The sequence below is a fragment of the Saccostrea cucullata genome, unplaced genomic scaffold (genome assembly GCF_032062105.1).
Source record: "Saccostrea cucullata isolate Sc308-1 unplaced genomic scaffold, CSIRO_AGI_Scuc_v1 ctg586, whole genome shotgun sequence".
Lineage (NCBI taxonomy): Eukaryota > Metazoa > Mollusca > Bivalvia > Ostreida > Ostreidae > Saccostrea > Saccostrea cuccullata.
The window spans coordinates 180,566-197,446 of NW_026931374.1; the positions used below are offsets into that span (position 1 = coordinate 180,566).

Consider the following 16,881-nt stretch of genomic DNA (forward strand, 5'->3'; position numbering starts at 1 on the left):
CTTCCGGTGTATAATTATCTCAAGTTCAGAGAGTGAGACAGAACTGAACTGAGAACAGAAGACCGTGAAGTGAAGCTGTTAGGACTCTTTTGCTGGGCGACTGGTTATTGTTATGGCTGCATTGTTCGCCTGTACAAAATGTCATAAAAGACACCCTTTCGAAGAATTGTCTTCAAGTGAACAATTATGTAAAGTAGGTTTACCAATCAACCAATGTTTAGAAATATTTTGTTTAGATAATGCAAGAGCTAATAAAGAAGAATGAATGAATCATAAATAAAATTTACAGAAATAAATGAGATACATTTCATAAAATGAAGTATTGATAAGTTACGATACAAATTGTCCAAAAACTTTGTTTAAAACTTCTAAATATTCACATCTAATAAAGAGAATTTTTATTCACTTTACAAACATAATAAACCTCTCTTAATATACCGAGAAAAAGCCTGAACAGTGCTGAAAGTTTGAAGAACGTTTTGTTTTCTATTTATCTTCAATACATATCCATTAAATCAAGGCGATACTTTTTGTTGAACATTTGCCATGTCTAAAACAAGTGATGCATTGTGGTGAAATCAAAAAAGCTACATGAATGTGCAAACCAGGCGTTGCACATTTTCTAATATTTTTTATTCGCATGTCAAGTTGGCAACATACAAACCCCACATTTTCATTTATTCCGTATTGGTTTGGAATTTCATAATCTTTCCTAGACAAAAATTGATCACTTGGTAGAGGGCCTGACCAGTGTGATGAAGGGGTTGTCAGGTTGATTTCCAACCCAGCTGTACATTTTCTCCTTGCCTGTTACACATGTAAACCTTTATTTTGACATTTCCTCTGTGTTTTGTAGGATTGTAGAAACCATTATCCTGTTGTGAAGTGTACATACTGCAGAGGGGAATTCCAACAGGAGGAGTAAGATTTTATATTTGATTCTGACTCTAAATAGACTTACTTTGTACATTAAACTAATGACACCTATAATCAGTATAATGTTTTGATGTTTCATTGATTTAATTATGCATTTCAGGAAAGGAAGCATAAATTCTATATGCAAGAAATGTGCACAAAATGTTAAGCTTTACGGAAAGGTAAGAATAGCGTAAATTAGATTTTATTGATCAACAAACAATTGTTCTGACAAAACATCACTTCCATGTTAGTAATGTGTAAATCTTGGAAAAGATCTTTTTTTATTTTTATTTTATTTGAAGTTTCTATGTCCTTGTAATGGTAGATTAAAGTTTATATAAGTCTGTTAATTTGTCTCCCCTTTCCTCTTTTACAGCCCACTGTCTGTGAATATTGTAACATAGTAGCAGCATTTATAGGAAGCCGATGTCAGCGATGTACTAATGCAGAGAGAAAGTGGGGGCCTCCCTCAACATGTGAACAGTGCAAACAGAAATGTGCTTTTGACAGGAACGATGGTAGCAGGAAAAAGGTTGGTGTTTTGTTTCCATGGTGTTGATTATTATTGATTTACAAATTAGAATTTGACACTTCAGTTGTTAAATTAGGCACAGAGCAGGCTATAATGTCTTTAATTGAATTAAATTAAGTAAGTAATTTGTGTAATACAAAGCACAAAAAGGTTTTTTTTTTCACACACATGCTGGGATCTGATTGTAGTATGTATGGTTTTAAAAAAATGATGACAAGAAAATTGATTATAGTTGAAATTTTTTTTGACAGGTCGATGGAAAGCTTCTGTGCTGGTTGTGTACATTAGCGTATAAACGGGTACTAGCCAAAGCAAGATTACGAGAGGAAGAAGCAAGAAAAAGTATGGGGTCAACACAGCAGAAACCCGCGGAAGAAAAAGTGGAGAAAATAGACAAGTTTGACAGCATAATGAATATAAAACCAGAAGACTCAAAATACGACAATGTTGGAAGTGTTAGTAGTCGTCATAGTAACGGTAGTCAAGGAGACCAGGATAAATCTGATTTTACTGAGGAAGGTGTAGATTTGCCAAACAGCAGTAGTGGTGTTGGTAGTCATAGCCACAGTCATCGCCACAAACACCATAAACACCACCGAGACCACCACAGACGGTCTCATGGTCGCCACAAACATCACCACAAACACAAGTAAGTATAGATATAAATACCACATAGACCACTACATGCAGTCACAAAGTCGCCACAAACATCGCTATAAACACAAGTAAGTATAGATATAAACACCAGTTACACCACATAGACCACCACAGGCAGTCAAAAATTCGCCACAAACATCATTATAAACATAAGTAATTGAGTTAACTACAGGTAGAGCTTCACAAAGCAAAAAAACAAAAAAAATACAGGGTGAAATGCAGTTTGGAGTCTGTTAATTCAATAGATACATATAAATCCTTAACATTTTTGTAATTGTGATATTTGTTGTAGAATTTTAGTGATAATTCTTTGTGTGTTTCAGATCTAGTATTGTGACATTTGTTGTAGAGTTTTAGTGATAATTATTTGTGTGTTTCAGATCTAGTGAACCAAATACTCCATCTGACACTCCACCAAACAAAGTATCTCGTCTAGACTCTAAAAATAACGCCAACGGATTAACACCAACAAAGAGGTAAGAAAGAATCATACAGTGATTTAATAGACATGAAAAGGGATTAAATAAAACACACAGCAATTAGTGTCTTTTTTATTAGTATGAGAAATTGTTGAGTTTTATGGTAAAATTCTTTGGGGTGCTTTATGATGAAGTACATTTTGAATTGCATGGACATATTGAATTGATTCACAAGTCTCAACCAATTATTTATATATAATTTTACAATCCTGGATATCTTGATTTTTTTTCTGGGTCTCTTCAAGTTCCAGATTATGCGGTTTGAATGTTGTAACTTCATCTGTTTTTAAATTACAGAAGAAGAAATAAAAACTGAAAGAAAAAAAATTAAGCAGAAAAAATTAATCTATATATAGTTCAGGGCTGAGTAGTATGTCCTTGTCCATCCTTAACACGAGCGCCATGGAGAAAACAATGGAGGACCCTCACAGTTCTGAACATCTGATCGCCCTGCAGCAGTTACAGGAGCAGTTAGACGCCGCCAAAAAACAGATACAGACTAGAGACCAGCAGCTGCTAGAGAAAGACAAAAAGGTAATACATAGAGAATAGAGACTGACAACTGCTAAAGAGAGACAAAAAGTTTATATCAGGGTTAATTACCGTTGACTTTTGTGAAGGTAATAGACACAGATTAGAGAAAGAAAAAAGTATTTAGATTGTAGTGTAAAGGTAAAAGATAAAAAAAATTGAGAAAAAATGATTATTGGGAAGTTTGAAGAAGCTAAGCATGACACACTGAATGTTATGAGCTTTTAAAGGCACTGTAGAAATATTTTTCAGATCACGGAGTTGAAGGCCCAGTCTTACGAGATGGAGAAGGAATACCGACTTAAACAACAGACAATGCAGAAACAACACAGTGAGTCACTGGAAGCACTACAGGTCAGTGTTCAGTCTGTTATAGGGCGGGGATTCTAGGTCATGTTCATGGAAATGGAACTTAATTATTTGTATCACTGAGTCATTTGAGCATTGAGTTCAGAATTTTTGACTAAACAACCATCTGTGTTGTGACTCTTCAAAATGTCAAAGATTTACAATTGAGTGTTTATATTAACATTTATTGATTTTATGGTAGATTTATAAAATAAACTCCTTTGAATACATATATACCTGCTTAAATGACACAGACTGCATGGCAAGAGAATGACTGATAACAGGGTCTTCCAATCACAGAGATCCCTGGACTTGTTTTCCAACTTCTGCTAGTATCAGCCATTGGGATTTTTTAGAAAATGTTGAATCACTGAATAAAGAAATAAGGATGCTCTCTTTTGCTTTCTTATGAAGTTATATACTGTAAAAGCACAAATATTCTTGGGGGGATTAAATTTCGTTTATTTCTTTGTTAACAGTTATCAACGAAATTAAATCCCACACGAAATTTTATATAACTATATATTGAATAGGTTTACTCTCAAAACAACGAAATTAAATGCCCACGAAACTATTTTTTTATGACAAATCAACGAAATTTTACTCTCTTTTGCTTTCTTATGAAGTTAATAACCCTAAAAAAAACATCCTATGGACTAGTACTTCTTAGGTTTATGTTTAGTGTACATACATGTACATGAAGAATGAGAAATGGGAATTCTGTTTTGCAGACAAAGAATCGAGAGCTGATGAAGCAGCTAGCCAGTGTGAAGACAAAAGGAAAGAGTAGGAGCTCCACAGCAAGTCCTAATGTGATGACTTAACATGGCGAGTGGTGGATCCAAGAGGGGAGAGATCCAGCCTGACACCACAAACCCCAGAATAGATTGTTAAAACTGGGGGGAGGATCTTGAGGGGTGGAGATTAATTCAGTATAAGTGATGTGTTTGAGAAATGATATAGTATTAATGTTTGAATATACATCAATATCTGAAGCTATTTTATTTTAAAATATTATTTAAAACTGGTATTTGGCAGTACAATTTCTTTATTGTTTTTGAAAATTTTTGCTGGAAAACCTTGTCTTATTTATGTATCAACTTGAGAACTAATGCTTTGGTAAAGAAATTTTAAACAAGATTCAGAACTGTATTTTTTTTAAGGATATATATTTATAAACTCAATATATGTTACTCAAGCTTTATCTGCTTAAATATTTGAATCTCTGTCTTTTGAAAAAGGAATCACTAGAATTGGTGTTTGTACTATTATAATAAAGTGTCCCTTGTCAAGTCCTCAATTTGATTGATGGTAGGAGTAGAGATCTGACTTTTGTTTAATGTGTACAGAATGTGTTGTGGAGTTAAGCTTGCTGTTGCTTCGTCAGAGGTTGTAAACTAAGATTTTGTACAGAATAAGAAATTCAGTTGTCCTTTTTCTCAAAGCTTGTAATTAACTTCCAGTTAAAATGTGTAAACACAAGTTTAGAAACTTGTCATCAAAAATAATCAACCATGCTGCAATTTTTTATTTGTCGGGTGAAAATTATCATTAACATTATATATATGGTTTATTTCATCACCAAAGATGATGCTGACAACTGATCAGATTTTTGTGTATTTTTGAGTTAGTAATTGTCTGTAACTTTAACCCTACCTCCCGTCACAGTCATATTTATGTGTGTGTGAGTACATTTCATAGTTATATCTATATGTATATACATGAACCTAAAATCATTATTGTGAATCTGCTTTCAGTGATACGTATATATTGCTTTAGAAAACGTTTTGTGAAATGGTACTGTTGAAGATCAGTTATCTATAAGATAACATTGTTTTATGTAGAATGGTCCTTATTTCTTCTGACAAGCCAGGTAGGGTACTGTAATAAATGATCTTTGGTATCTTCCAGTTTATGTGTACATCAGTTAAATGTGTGTGTATAAAGCAATGTTTCATACATTACTATATTTTAAAGAAATTTAATGGTGTCACTAGGGCTGGGTATTGGCCGGAGATTTCGTATTGCGATATTTTCAATTGTATTGCTATATGTATTGCAATATTTTCAATGTATTTTAAATGGCATTTTCTTACTATATTTACTTTAATTTACATCCAGAATGTTCATGATAAGTAACCAACAAAGAAAAAAATCTTGTTGATTTCATTTAAGTTATGCTCTGAAATGTTCCCACAAAACAACTTCTGACTTACTGTTTGGCTTAATAACAAAATTTCATAAGTCCTTTTTTATATTTAATGACTAAATTCCTTAATCTAAGCATATTGCCAAAATATTGATATTACAAAACAGAGATTAATCTAGGGCATATTTACTACCGATATTCGGTGTTTTTCCCCTAGAGAAATTTTCCACTGAAGATTCAATTTTCCCCTTTTGATGAGTAAAATATTCACATTACAATAATAAAAACCTCAAATGTTTTTTTTTCCTTCATAGGATAATAAAAATTTAAAATAAAATTTTTCAGTATATGAGAAATATGGTTTTACATTGCTACTTTATGCACTTTAAATGGTCATAAAAATGCTGAAATTCAATTGGTCCCCAAGCAGGACCTGACCTGCACTCGCTCGAGTGGTTCCCTGACCCTTGCTGATTTTCCCAATTTTCCAGAAAGGGTAGTTTCCCCCAAAACCTAGATTAATCCCTGCAAAATCGTATTGCAATACGATATTGTTTTTCATTATATTGCAATATATTGAAATATCGATGTTATTGCCCAGCCCTAGGTGTCACCAAACTTGCTGAAATCAAAGTACATGTATGTGTAAGTTAGTATAAATGTTTGCCGTTATTAAATGCTTTTGCCTCATAGATTACTTTAAAAAATATCAAGGATTTAAAAACTAGTTGTGAACCTGTGCCAATTTGACATTTTGTATGAATGGTCCAACCTTTGTATTTGTGTTGTTTGTTTTTACAAATCTGTCTCAAGAGGAACTGTGTAAATGTAAACACTCATGTTTATCCACGTTACATAGTCATACCTCAATTTTCACAGATTGAAATAATGATATCCTATGATCACTGGCATATTAATCAATATGTTTTGAATTTCGATTTAGTGAAATGAATTTAAAAGATACTTTTCAAAATATGTACTTTGTATGTATGTAAAGGAGCAACCTATTTTAAACATTGCAGAAATCTATAAATTGAGAATGCAAAGTAAAATGCACTACTATAATATTGTACTGTATTTTAAGAAAATTAGAACATTTGCAAAAGCGAAGTGATTTTTTTATTGCAATAAGTTTCTTAAGCCTATATTAGAATATTCATTTGGACTGATATTGTTCATTTCCTAGATCACATTTGGAATGTTTATGTCTTTTCTGATATTAACTTTTCAGGCAAGTGCTTTGTAAGATAAAGAGTATGTGCAATTCTGTAAAATACTGTGAATACTAATTTTATGTGTATGATCATGATTTTTTATAATGATTTCATAAAAAAAACTATTATTGTTTAAAACTATTATTGCCTTTAAAGGATAAATAATTGCTACTTTGTAGCATTGTTTAAACCCAGATCACTCTAGAAAATATATGGGTATGTATGTGTACCCAGATAAATATGCAAAATAGGGCATTGAGTTTTTAGCTGAAGGTGTGCATCATATTTTTGGTTAAAGAATAATTATAATAATGGAAAGATGGTATTATATATCACTGAAACATGTAGGTCTTTACACTGGGAAAATATCTTTCTACTTAGAGCTGCAATCTTTGAATTGATCACTTTTTCCCCCATAATTTAAATTTTTTTGTTTGTGGAGAAAAAGAATTATACATTTTATTATTAAAATTACGGCTCGCTGTTATCTTTTGATAATTTTTCTCATTAACAATCCAGCCGCACTCCTATTTATGTAGAGCATGGCCACTTTCATAAAAGACTTAGAGGTAAAGGAATTGCTAGAACATGCATTGATAAAGTAATAAAATATTGAAAATTATTTTGTATAAAGTGACTGGGCTATTTGTAGTTTCATTAGTCTTGTACATGTAAATAGTGTAAATAACAATATTTATTTATTGCACTTCAGCTGTTTTAGATTGGAATTTGTAAATGTCACAATTTTAGCCTGATGTATACAGGAATTTTTTGACAGTAACTTTATCTGAATTCTTACAAACAATAGAAACTATTTAGGTTTTATGATTTTTTTTAATTTATTGTTTTAAAATTTAAAAGACTTTGTGAACATTTTAAACCAGACACTTAAACTGCAATATGCATGGCACAAGTCTTCAAATTATTTATCCTTCATCATAAATTGTACATTAATTTTATACATATGTCATTTAAACTCCTAACAATGATTTTAACTGCCCTGATATATATGTTTGTAATACAATATTATCATAGCGACATATCTTTTTGTATGTATGAGGTATTTCATAGATTTATTGTGTTTTAATTTGTGTATGACAATTTTCATTTTTTTTTTTATTATTATTTGCCAGTTCCATGTCTTTATTATTAATATTAACTTGTACATGTGATGTTCTTTATATAGAAGTAATAAAAATTTTAGACTTAGAGGCATGAAGAGTTGCCTCCCTCAAAAGTGATTTTTTTTTCTTTCATTATTAATTTAAAATACCTGAAGATTATATCAGAGAATCTATTTTTTACTAGGATATTTCTATCTAATGCATAAGGCCATGTAGAATTTTTTTTTCAATTGAATAAAAAATACAAAACGAGTTTAGAAGAGTTGTAACAATAAACAATTTACAGTCAGCTGTTTTGTACAGAGTCACATATTGCATCTACAACACCTTGTCAAACCATTATACCAGAGCTTGTGTCCAAATTTTCAAACACAGTGATGGAGATGTTAAAAAATATCTAAGTTCAAGTCATGAATATGACTAAAACAAAAAGTAGCAGTCAAATTTTTATTAAGAAAGGAGGACAACGCAAGTTTGTCCAAGCCCTTTTAATATGACTGCAAGTGAATGTAAATTAACTTGTTGTGCTACACGTATAATCTACAATTTCCTTTAAAAAATGTTTTCTCTTGAGCATGTATAGTACTGTATAGAAATATTTTTTTTCAAGACTCTTTGTTCTGACAGAAGCAAAATACTTTCCATGATTTCAAAAAATGATAGAAGCAAGTAGGTCCTTATGATCAACCGGTTCAGGGTGCATGACCAGTTTTGAAAAAAAAAATTATAAGAGCAACACGTTGAGCACTTGTGTATGTCATACGTTGCGGTCTCGATGCAATGGATCTACCCATGTAATTATTGCCATCATTATGATGATTAGAGCGTAGAAGGAATCGGCTGCATTTCATTTCCAGAATTTTTAGTAATTATCAACTTTTCATTTCCGACATTTTTTAGTTTTCATTTCCGACATTTTTTCAGATAGTACCTTTAGTAACAGATTTGAAGACTTAACCTAGAAAATTTTAAAGAAATACATATATAAATAAATCATTGAAATCCAATTTCTGCGTTTTTGTAAATTTATCAATGAAACAACTGTGGCAGAATGTAGGCAAGTACCTGAATTAAAGTTTGAGAGATTTACTCAATGATTACTGAATTACTCTAAATTAATATGTATTTAGCAGAAAAAAATAAAGTTCTGTGTAAAGCAGTGTAATAAATGCGTCAAATCTAGATTAGAGTACAAGTGTCTTGGACATAAGTTTGGTGCTGCCACTGACATTTTTTTAGTGCACATTAAAATCTTTAACCTAGACTTCGTGCTACATGTATGCATATATGTATATAATATTAATAGATTTTTTAAAATATATTTTTATTCCATATTTTGCAATAAATACTTTTAGAATTTCATTATTTTCGCTAACTAGGAAAACATTAAATTTCCGCACAGGTAAATTCCGAAAATGAAAACAAAAATTATGTCGGAAATGAAAACAAAAAATGTCGGGAATGCTATGCAGAAATGAAATGCAGCGAAGGAATCATTATTTAAAATGTACATGTTCGGAAGAATTTTCCACCAAGTAAAATTCTGAAAAGAAATGTTACACCAAGGTAAGAAAAAGTTACATTAATATAAATGTTTTGATATGATATTTTCTTTTATTTTGATATTCAGATAGTGGTATGTCTATGACGTTTCATAAGAGTTAAGCTAAAAAAAAAAAAGCCTTTCGTATGCTGTTTCATAATTGGTTGTTTTACTATAGACAATTAGGAACAACTATCATGACTAAAATGTATGGCATTCGAGATGACCTCGGCTTTTTCAACGTCAACTGCCCTTTTTATTCCTCTGTAATATTCCGCGATCACCTGCATACATGTATTGTATTTCCAAATTTATATTCGGTACCCAGTGCGAGAAAATTTTAAAACTCATATATAAATTAATGTTTTTTGACTGCCAGAAATGTTTTAGTCCCAATATTATATAGGCCTTGGAATATTCCGTCTGTCTGATCAAAACAAGATTCTTCACAGGGGATGCTTACTCCTCCCAGGTACCTGATCCCGCCGTAATTTCCGGAGATCCATGGTTTATGCCCTGGTTACAGATTTGTATTGCTTGTAGCTTTTTTAATTGAGATCTACCAATGTTCATTAATTTCACCTTTTTTGCTATACCTGTATTTAATACACAGGTATATTAGGAACTACTATAAAGACTATAAATATCTCAGGTATGTGATCTTTGTTAAAGTTAATACATATTAAAATAAATGTAAGAAATAATTACCTGAAATATTTTTGAATTTCTGCAGCAGACGAAAATTAGAGGAAAAATTATTTTTCACGAAATTGTTTTTAAAGGTACTTGGACAAAGATTTGAAGTTAATATTTTCTCAGAAAAACTGTATAATATCACGAATTATATATTTCAATAGCATTTCACACAAAAATTAATTAAAAATCTTATTTCATTTAAAAGTTATTAAAACTTCAAAATTTTTGGCGGGTTTGATTGACACATCCTTGCACTTTCACAAATTTTCACTTTATCCTTAATCCTTCGGACAATTGGCAATCTTGTTGTGTGAAAGTGAGAAATATTAAAACTTTAATGCAGAAAAATAATTTTATTCAGAGTAGAAATGTTAGAAAGCAAAACTCCTTCAAAAGTATCGTTATTCCGAGCTAAGTGTTGTTTGCAAATCGATCACACTCAAGTTATGTACACAGTTTTTGTAAACAGGGCAAGAGCTCTGTTATTGTTGACTATTTACGGTTCACCGGGTGCGTTCAATTGTCGAAGTCTGCTCTCCAAAACTGCACGGACTGAGAATATATTGTGTGTTTGTATTGCTTTCGAACATGTCTAATCTGAATTTTCTGGATTATAGTATTAATATTTTTCATTGATACACAAAAAGATTGCCACTTTTCCTAAGTATTAAGAGTAAATTTAAAATTTGTGAAGTGCAAGGATGTGTCAATCAAACCCGCCAAAAAATTTGAAATTTTAATAACTTTTAAATTTAATAAGATTTTAATTTAATTTTTGTGTAATAAGCTATTAAAATATATATGTCGTAATATTATAGAGAAAAAATTAACTTCAAATCTGTGTCTAAGTACCTTTAAAGAAGAAGGTATGGTTTTAGCTTTATTGCGCCCTAAAAATGTAATGACACCAAAATGTTTTGAAACTGGCTTAAATATTAGTTTAATAAATGACACTGATAAATCAGGAAAGAGTATGGCATGAAGGTTTACTATTCTGCAAATATGACGTCATTAATGTGAAGCATTTCTCTATTTTCAACAGAAAAAGCCTCAAAATGGCACATTTCAAGGGAGATTTTCCTTTAGAAAACAGTGTCCACAACCGTCGCCTACGTTAATTTTTTGATATTTTGTGCAAAATTTAATAACAAATCACATATCTCAAGATCTTTGTGGGCGATGCCTGTGGACAATGTTATCTGAAAGAAAATTCCATTGAAATTTGGTGTCTTCTGCAACTTTTTAAGAAAATACGGGAAAATGCACATGTTTAAGACGTCATTATTAGCATTTAAAACACATCTGAGAAAAATCACTTTTATGATTTTTCTGCATTGAATTTCAATTATTCAAAGAGCATGAGTTTTACACCAGTTTCATTTTTTAGAAAATCACAGGGTAAAACTTGTATGGAAACCATACCTTCTTCTTACAGTAGTTGAATTTATCAAGAAAATACAAACCCTTTCCTATTTGTACCTGCTGAAAAAGAAAATGTTATAATTAAAAGTTTTTTGGAACGATGTGGCGCTGAAGAAAATGAAAGGCTACTGAAATGCCTCTTAAGGTATTCAATCCCTAATAGGATCAAATTCAATGAAATTAAATACATAACAAATAAGTAGGCATTGAATACTCAGTTTATTTAGACATACTTCCCATTTATTACTTTAAGTATGTATAGTGGGATGTGTCCTAGTTTATGACCTTGAATTTTGGTAAGACTTATCTCCCCTTTTTTTGATTAATAAAAAAAATCAATTAAAAAAATTGTATCCGGTAAAAAAATTGTTTTCAATTGTCATTCTATTTTTGATGTTTCGATGCATCTTTCCACCAAAGGATTTATTGATATTCAGGGTATTTAAATTTTTATTTTGAAAAAACGCTTTTTCCCATAGACTTCAATGCAATCTTTGTTAATTAACTACTGGTTAATTAAGGAAATTTTCTTAACTTTCTCGCGGTCAATCCTTTTCATTTTTAAAATACTTTAATATAATATCAGAGTATTGTGTACTTGACGGCCATTTAAGGGTAGGGAATTTGGTCCCATTAGGGATGGAAATCCTTAAGATTTACCGAATTTTTAACTACTACTATCTGAATAATTGACAGTATTTTTGTCGATGACAGATGTTTAAACAAAATATGTACAATATAAACAAAACAGTGTTTCACTTTTTAAATGATTTTTATCATATTTATGTAACATATATTTCTCTTCATTTGTGGCTTTCAAGAAAACTAAGAAATGTCTAGAGGTTGCCTTTTCGAAATAATTGTACTTCTTTATCTTTTACCTTTCTTTACAGCAGGTCATTGCATGATTCCCATGAATAGTTGATTTATTTTAAATCAATTTTGAAATGCAGGTATTTCATCTGAAATTACGATCTAATACTTCCGTTTTGTCTATCTCATAAATTAAAAACAATATAACTTATAAAAAAAAATAGCAGGAACGTGGGTTTTGTCTATTCAAAAGTCAATTTCAAGGGTAGTTGGGACAAAATGTTGGTTCAAGTTTTACACTGCAATATGATGAAGAATAAATGCCTTATACCATGCAGTTCTATAATAATAAAAAAAAATTATCTGCGTATATTGTTTAAATTTTTTTAATCATATCATATCAGAGTCAGACACATCTGTTTCATGCTTGAATATTTTACTTGAAAAAGAGTTAATGATAATCTATCAACTAAGCTGACTTGTATTGTGACCATTACAATCGTCAACTTTCCTTACTTAAGCAGCAATATTCCTTCACCACCTGCATAGACTACAGAGTTTTTTTATATCTCAGTTGATTCGATACGCAAGTGCATGCATGCTCTACTATGAACAATTTTTAAAACGAGGTAAATTATTGACAAGGAAGTTGATGAAAAAAGAATATCATCAGACTCGTTAAAAAGTCATCATTTCTTAAGTTTATGGTCGAAACTGACTTTTTCAGCAAATAAAATTTGTCATTGCGGTGAGTCAAATGCTCACTGACGTTTTTGTCCATTATTTATACACTGAATTGACGACAGATTTTCCCGTTATTTCCCGATCATGACAAGGAGCACACGACGGGTGTAACCGGTCAGCAGGGGATGCACACTCCTCCATAGCACCTGATGCAACCTATGATGTTTCAAAGGTCGATCCATGTTTCGTCTGCTCCTATTTTTTATTGTTTAATGGACTTTTGAGCTTAAATACTGTTCATTATCTCCATGTTTTATCTTTAAAATACATACCTTCATATACATGCATACCTTACATCATTAGGATAGACATTTATAAGGTATTCAATTGAGATGAAAAAAAAATCAAAACTATAGAAAACAAACATAACAATAAAAGAATTAATTATTGAAGAAAGATTTATTGATGATTCATCTTTAAACGTTTTCAAATAAATCGTATTTATAAACATTTCACCATCAGAAAAATATTTTTGAATTTAGGACTTTTTCTCTTTCAGTAATTTGGTTCCCACTGAAAAAAATATACTGAGAGTAGTAAATATTTGACATCAAAATAGCTTTAGATTAAAATTATGTCTCTCGGAGTTATTCCATGTTCATTGTGATCTCTAGAGTCATAATATCTTTTTTTAAAAATTTCCGTTCAAAGCTACCAAAAATCCTCATGACCATTCTTATACCTGTACGTGTCTAAATGTTCTTTGTTCCTTATAGATTCCTAAGATATGCTGGACTCGTGGATAACTATAATACTTAGGTGGCCGCAGTTTTTATTGATTTTTTTTATTTGCATTATTGCTATTTTGCGATTCCCTATGCACCCTACGTGACAATTTACAATTAGAGACAAAGGAGACCGTCATGATTTTATTATATTATATTTAATTCCCTTTTCTCTTAATCTGTATTACTATTTATGTCTTAAGCAATCAGATGCACCTAGTCTCCTTTTTATTCCCTGAGAAATCATTTAAAATATCACGCACTACTTGGATCATTTGTTGAAAAGAGAAGATACATATAACGAATATTAATTGTATCTTCTGAATTTCTCATATATAGTATACAGTACTTATTTTTGTAAATTCAACCATCCCAAAATGCTTTTTAACAAGACTGCTTTGAATTGAACGAGTGGTTCAAGTAAGTCCTGCATAAATTTTGGCGCGTTTGAAATCATATAATTGTGAACTGGGTGATTCCGCTATTTTTTTTAAATGTTTTATCTAGAATATTTTAGCTTAATTAATGCTGAGGTTTCTCAACAGGTAATTCACAACAAATTAAAGCTAGTTTCCCGTTTCACGTAACCAAGAACTTTTCTTCAAAAATATTTTAAGCATATTAATTTCTGGTTATAATACACTACTTCGGTCAAATATAAACATTTCTATATACATATACCATACACATTTATGATCCGTATAAGCGTAAACTTAAATTGTCCGAAATTGCCTTAAGATATACATTTACGACAACAATAGCAATCTTTTAATTTAATTCTAATTACATCTAATTTTATTGTAATTAAAGTGGTGCAGAATATCTTCAATTTTTTTTTTAAAAATACCTCACTACTAGCATATTAAATTTTAAAACTTCAAAGGAAATACAAATAAAGATGTTTCAATCTGTTAAAATGCACATTAATCGCTGAATAAGAATTTCAGATGATGAAATGAATTCGAAGTTAGTCAAACTTAAAATTAAAATTTTATTAGAATTGAATTAAATTTTAAATTAAATTTTAAAGCCTGACACTTACTGAGCATCGTCTCTCTTTCTTTGACAATTGCCTATAGCCACATATTTCTTTTTACCCCCTTTTCCATCTTTTTCCACCAACTTGTATTTGCATGTATTTGCCCTCCACCAATAACCTGCTATCACAGGCGACGAGAAAAATTCCAAGGATACAAAAAGCAGAAAAAGGACCACTGCTCCTGAAAACTGATTATTTTTTTACCGTTTAGAGATAAACATTGATTTTTTTCATGATCTCTAATAAGAGATTATTTATGTGCAGATCAATTTGGGGTCAAAATAATCAGAGATTACACCCCCCTTTCTGGAATTTTTTGAGGAGTTTTTTATTTTTATTGGAGTTTTGAAATTACATTAGGTTACAGCAATGTTTTAAGTTGTAATTAAGAGAGTGTCAGATTTAGAATTGCAGTGGATTCCCCTAGCTGGATGTAAATATTATTGTAGATGAAATGAATCTTCCGCTATCAAGAAAATAAAAAGTTTCACTCCGGACAATTCAGATCATTTGTGTGAATATATACAATCTTTTACATTAATAAAAGTTATTAAATTAAGAGAGAGAGAGAGAGAGAGAGAGAGAGAGGTGGATGAGAAATAAACTAACCACGATTTAGTGCGGTTAATTCATAAAAACAAGTGAAGATGACTTCATCATTAAATCTAGTTTAACTTTTAGTTTACTTTTACCTTAATAGTTTATTTTGGAAGCGTATTTGTGAACTAATCGCGGGCTTAAATTCTAAATATAATCATAATGACTTGGTGTCAAAAAACATTGTTGCACAACTTCAGTAACAACTTTTTTTTATAATCACTTTTTTGAAATGCAAAGACCAAAATTCTTTTCGGAAAAGGTTAGATTTGAATGTTTCTTAAGGAACAAGTTGTCTTAGTGTTGCTTCTTTGCAATTGAAGAAAAAATTCAATTTAGATTGAAATTACATTTTTATGCCCCCTTCTATGAAGGGAGGGCATATTGCTTTGCTGCTGTCTGTCGGTCGGTCAGTCGGTCTGTCGGACCATTTTGTATTCGTTCATTTTCTTCACAACCGTAGCACATACTGAAATGAAATTTGGTATACAGATTTATCAGATAAATATCTCTAGATATACCTAGTAGGTCAAGGTCTGTTTCGGGTTACGATCGCACCATTTTTGCCAGAGTTATGTCCTTTGGACATGGAAAAAGTCCACTTATTTGCAGTTTCCTTTCATTTTCTTTGCAGATGTTGCACATATTAAAATGAGATTTGGTTAACAGACTTATCAGCTGAATATCTAGGCCAAAGCCGTTCCGTTTTGGGTATGATCTCGCCATTTTTATAGAGTTATGTCCCTTGGACTTAAAAAATTCAATTTGGGGGAGGGGGCATAAGTGTTATACAAACATCTCTTGGTTAGTAAAAAAGTTTGAAAGTTGGTAAAGAAAAACTTTTTTTTAAATTTTATATTAATTTTCCTTGCATGTTAGTAATATAAATTGCAAACAAACACATAGTAATATTTTATCTATACTTTACGAAAGCCTACCTTCATTGTTTGTCTTAAACTCTCTTCAGAGTAACAAGTTAATTAATACAGATTTTATAGAGCAAACATCATGGCACATCATCAAAAACCTGTTTGGAGGAATATGATATTACAAACTATGACGCAAAGTTGCATATATTGCACTTAATTTTACCCGGACTAAAGTTATTTTACACCAGTGCTAAATGAAATAGAAACTGTAACAAATGTTCTCTAAAAGGCTCTATTTCCACCAAATGCTACAAATTGCCTACAGATATTGATCAATTACGTATTACATTCGTATTATATCCTATTGCTTGGATTTCTAATTATGTTTTTAAAGGAATCATATACAATGGCAGTCATCAAAATATGTAATTCGGCAGAGTTCGATCGCCTACACGCCGATAGATGTAATCTATGTATTTCG

At 31.0% G+C, this 16,881-nt stretch overlaps 1 protein-coding gene and 1 long non-coding RNA gene across 3 annotated transcripts; one reads left to right on the forward strand and one right to left on the reverse strand.

Annotated features, from left to right (window-relative positions):
• LOC134232389 (protein FAM76B-like) lies at positions 1-7,686 on the forward strand. 2 transcript variants are annotated; one of them, XR_009984762.1, is made up of 10 exons: positions 1-193; positions 857-921; positions 1,037-1,097; positions 1,295-1,450; positions 1,702-2,099; positions 2,488-2,583; positions 2,943-3,120; positions 3,370-3,471; positions 4,197-5,452; positions 6,222-7,686. XR_009984762.1 is itself a non-coding variant. In XM_062714338.1 (9 exons), the coding sequence occupies exons 1-9, from the start codon at positions 113-115 to the stop codon at positions 4,287-4,289; spliced, it is 1,230 nt and encodes a 409-aa protein (XP_062570322.1). In that variant the 5' UTR covers positions 1-112; the 3' UTR covers positions 4,290-5,758. The 2 variants fall into 2 exon arrangements, 1 of the variants encoding a protein (XP_062570322.1); XM_062714338.1 differs by lacking the exon at positions 6,222-7,686 and having other exon boundaries at positions 4,197-5,758.
• Positions 7,687-13,550: 5,864 nt separating this feature from the next.
• LOC134232402 (uncharacterized) lies at positions 13,551-16,581 on the reverse strand. The gene is made up of 3 exons (XR_009984767.1): positions 16,470-16,581; positions 14,938-15,122; positions 13,551-13,683 (listed from the first exon to the last, which is right to left on the reverse strand). It is a non-coding gene; the product is annotated as an uncharacterized LOC134232402 (long non-coding RNA).
• Positions 16,582-16,881: the final 300 nt, after the last annotated feature.

Coding starts and splice junctions, on each gene's coding strand:
- LOC134232389 (XM_062714338.1), top strand. CDS start 113: ATGGCTGCATTGTTCGCCTGTACAAAATGTCATAAAAGACACCCTTTC. Junction 1,451..1,701: donor ACGATGGTAGCAGGAAAAAG/GTTGGTGTTTTG, acceptor TTTTTTTGACAG/GTCGATGGAAAGCTTCTGTG. Junction 2,584..2,942: donor GGATTAACACCAACAAAGAG/GTAAGAAAGAAT, acceptor ATCTATATATAG/TTCAGGGCTGAGTAGTATGT.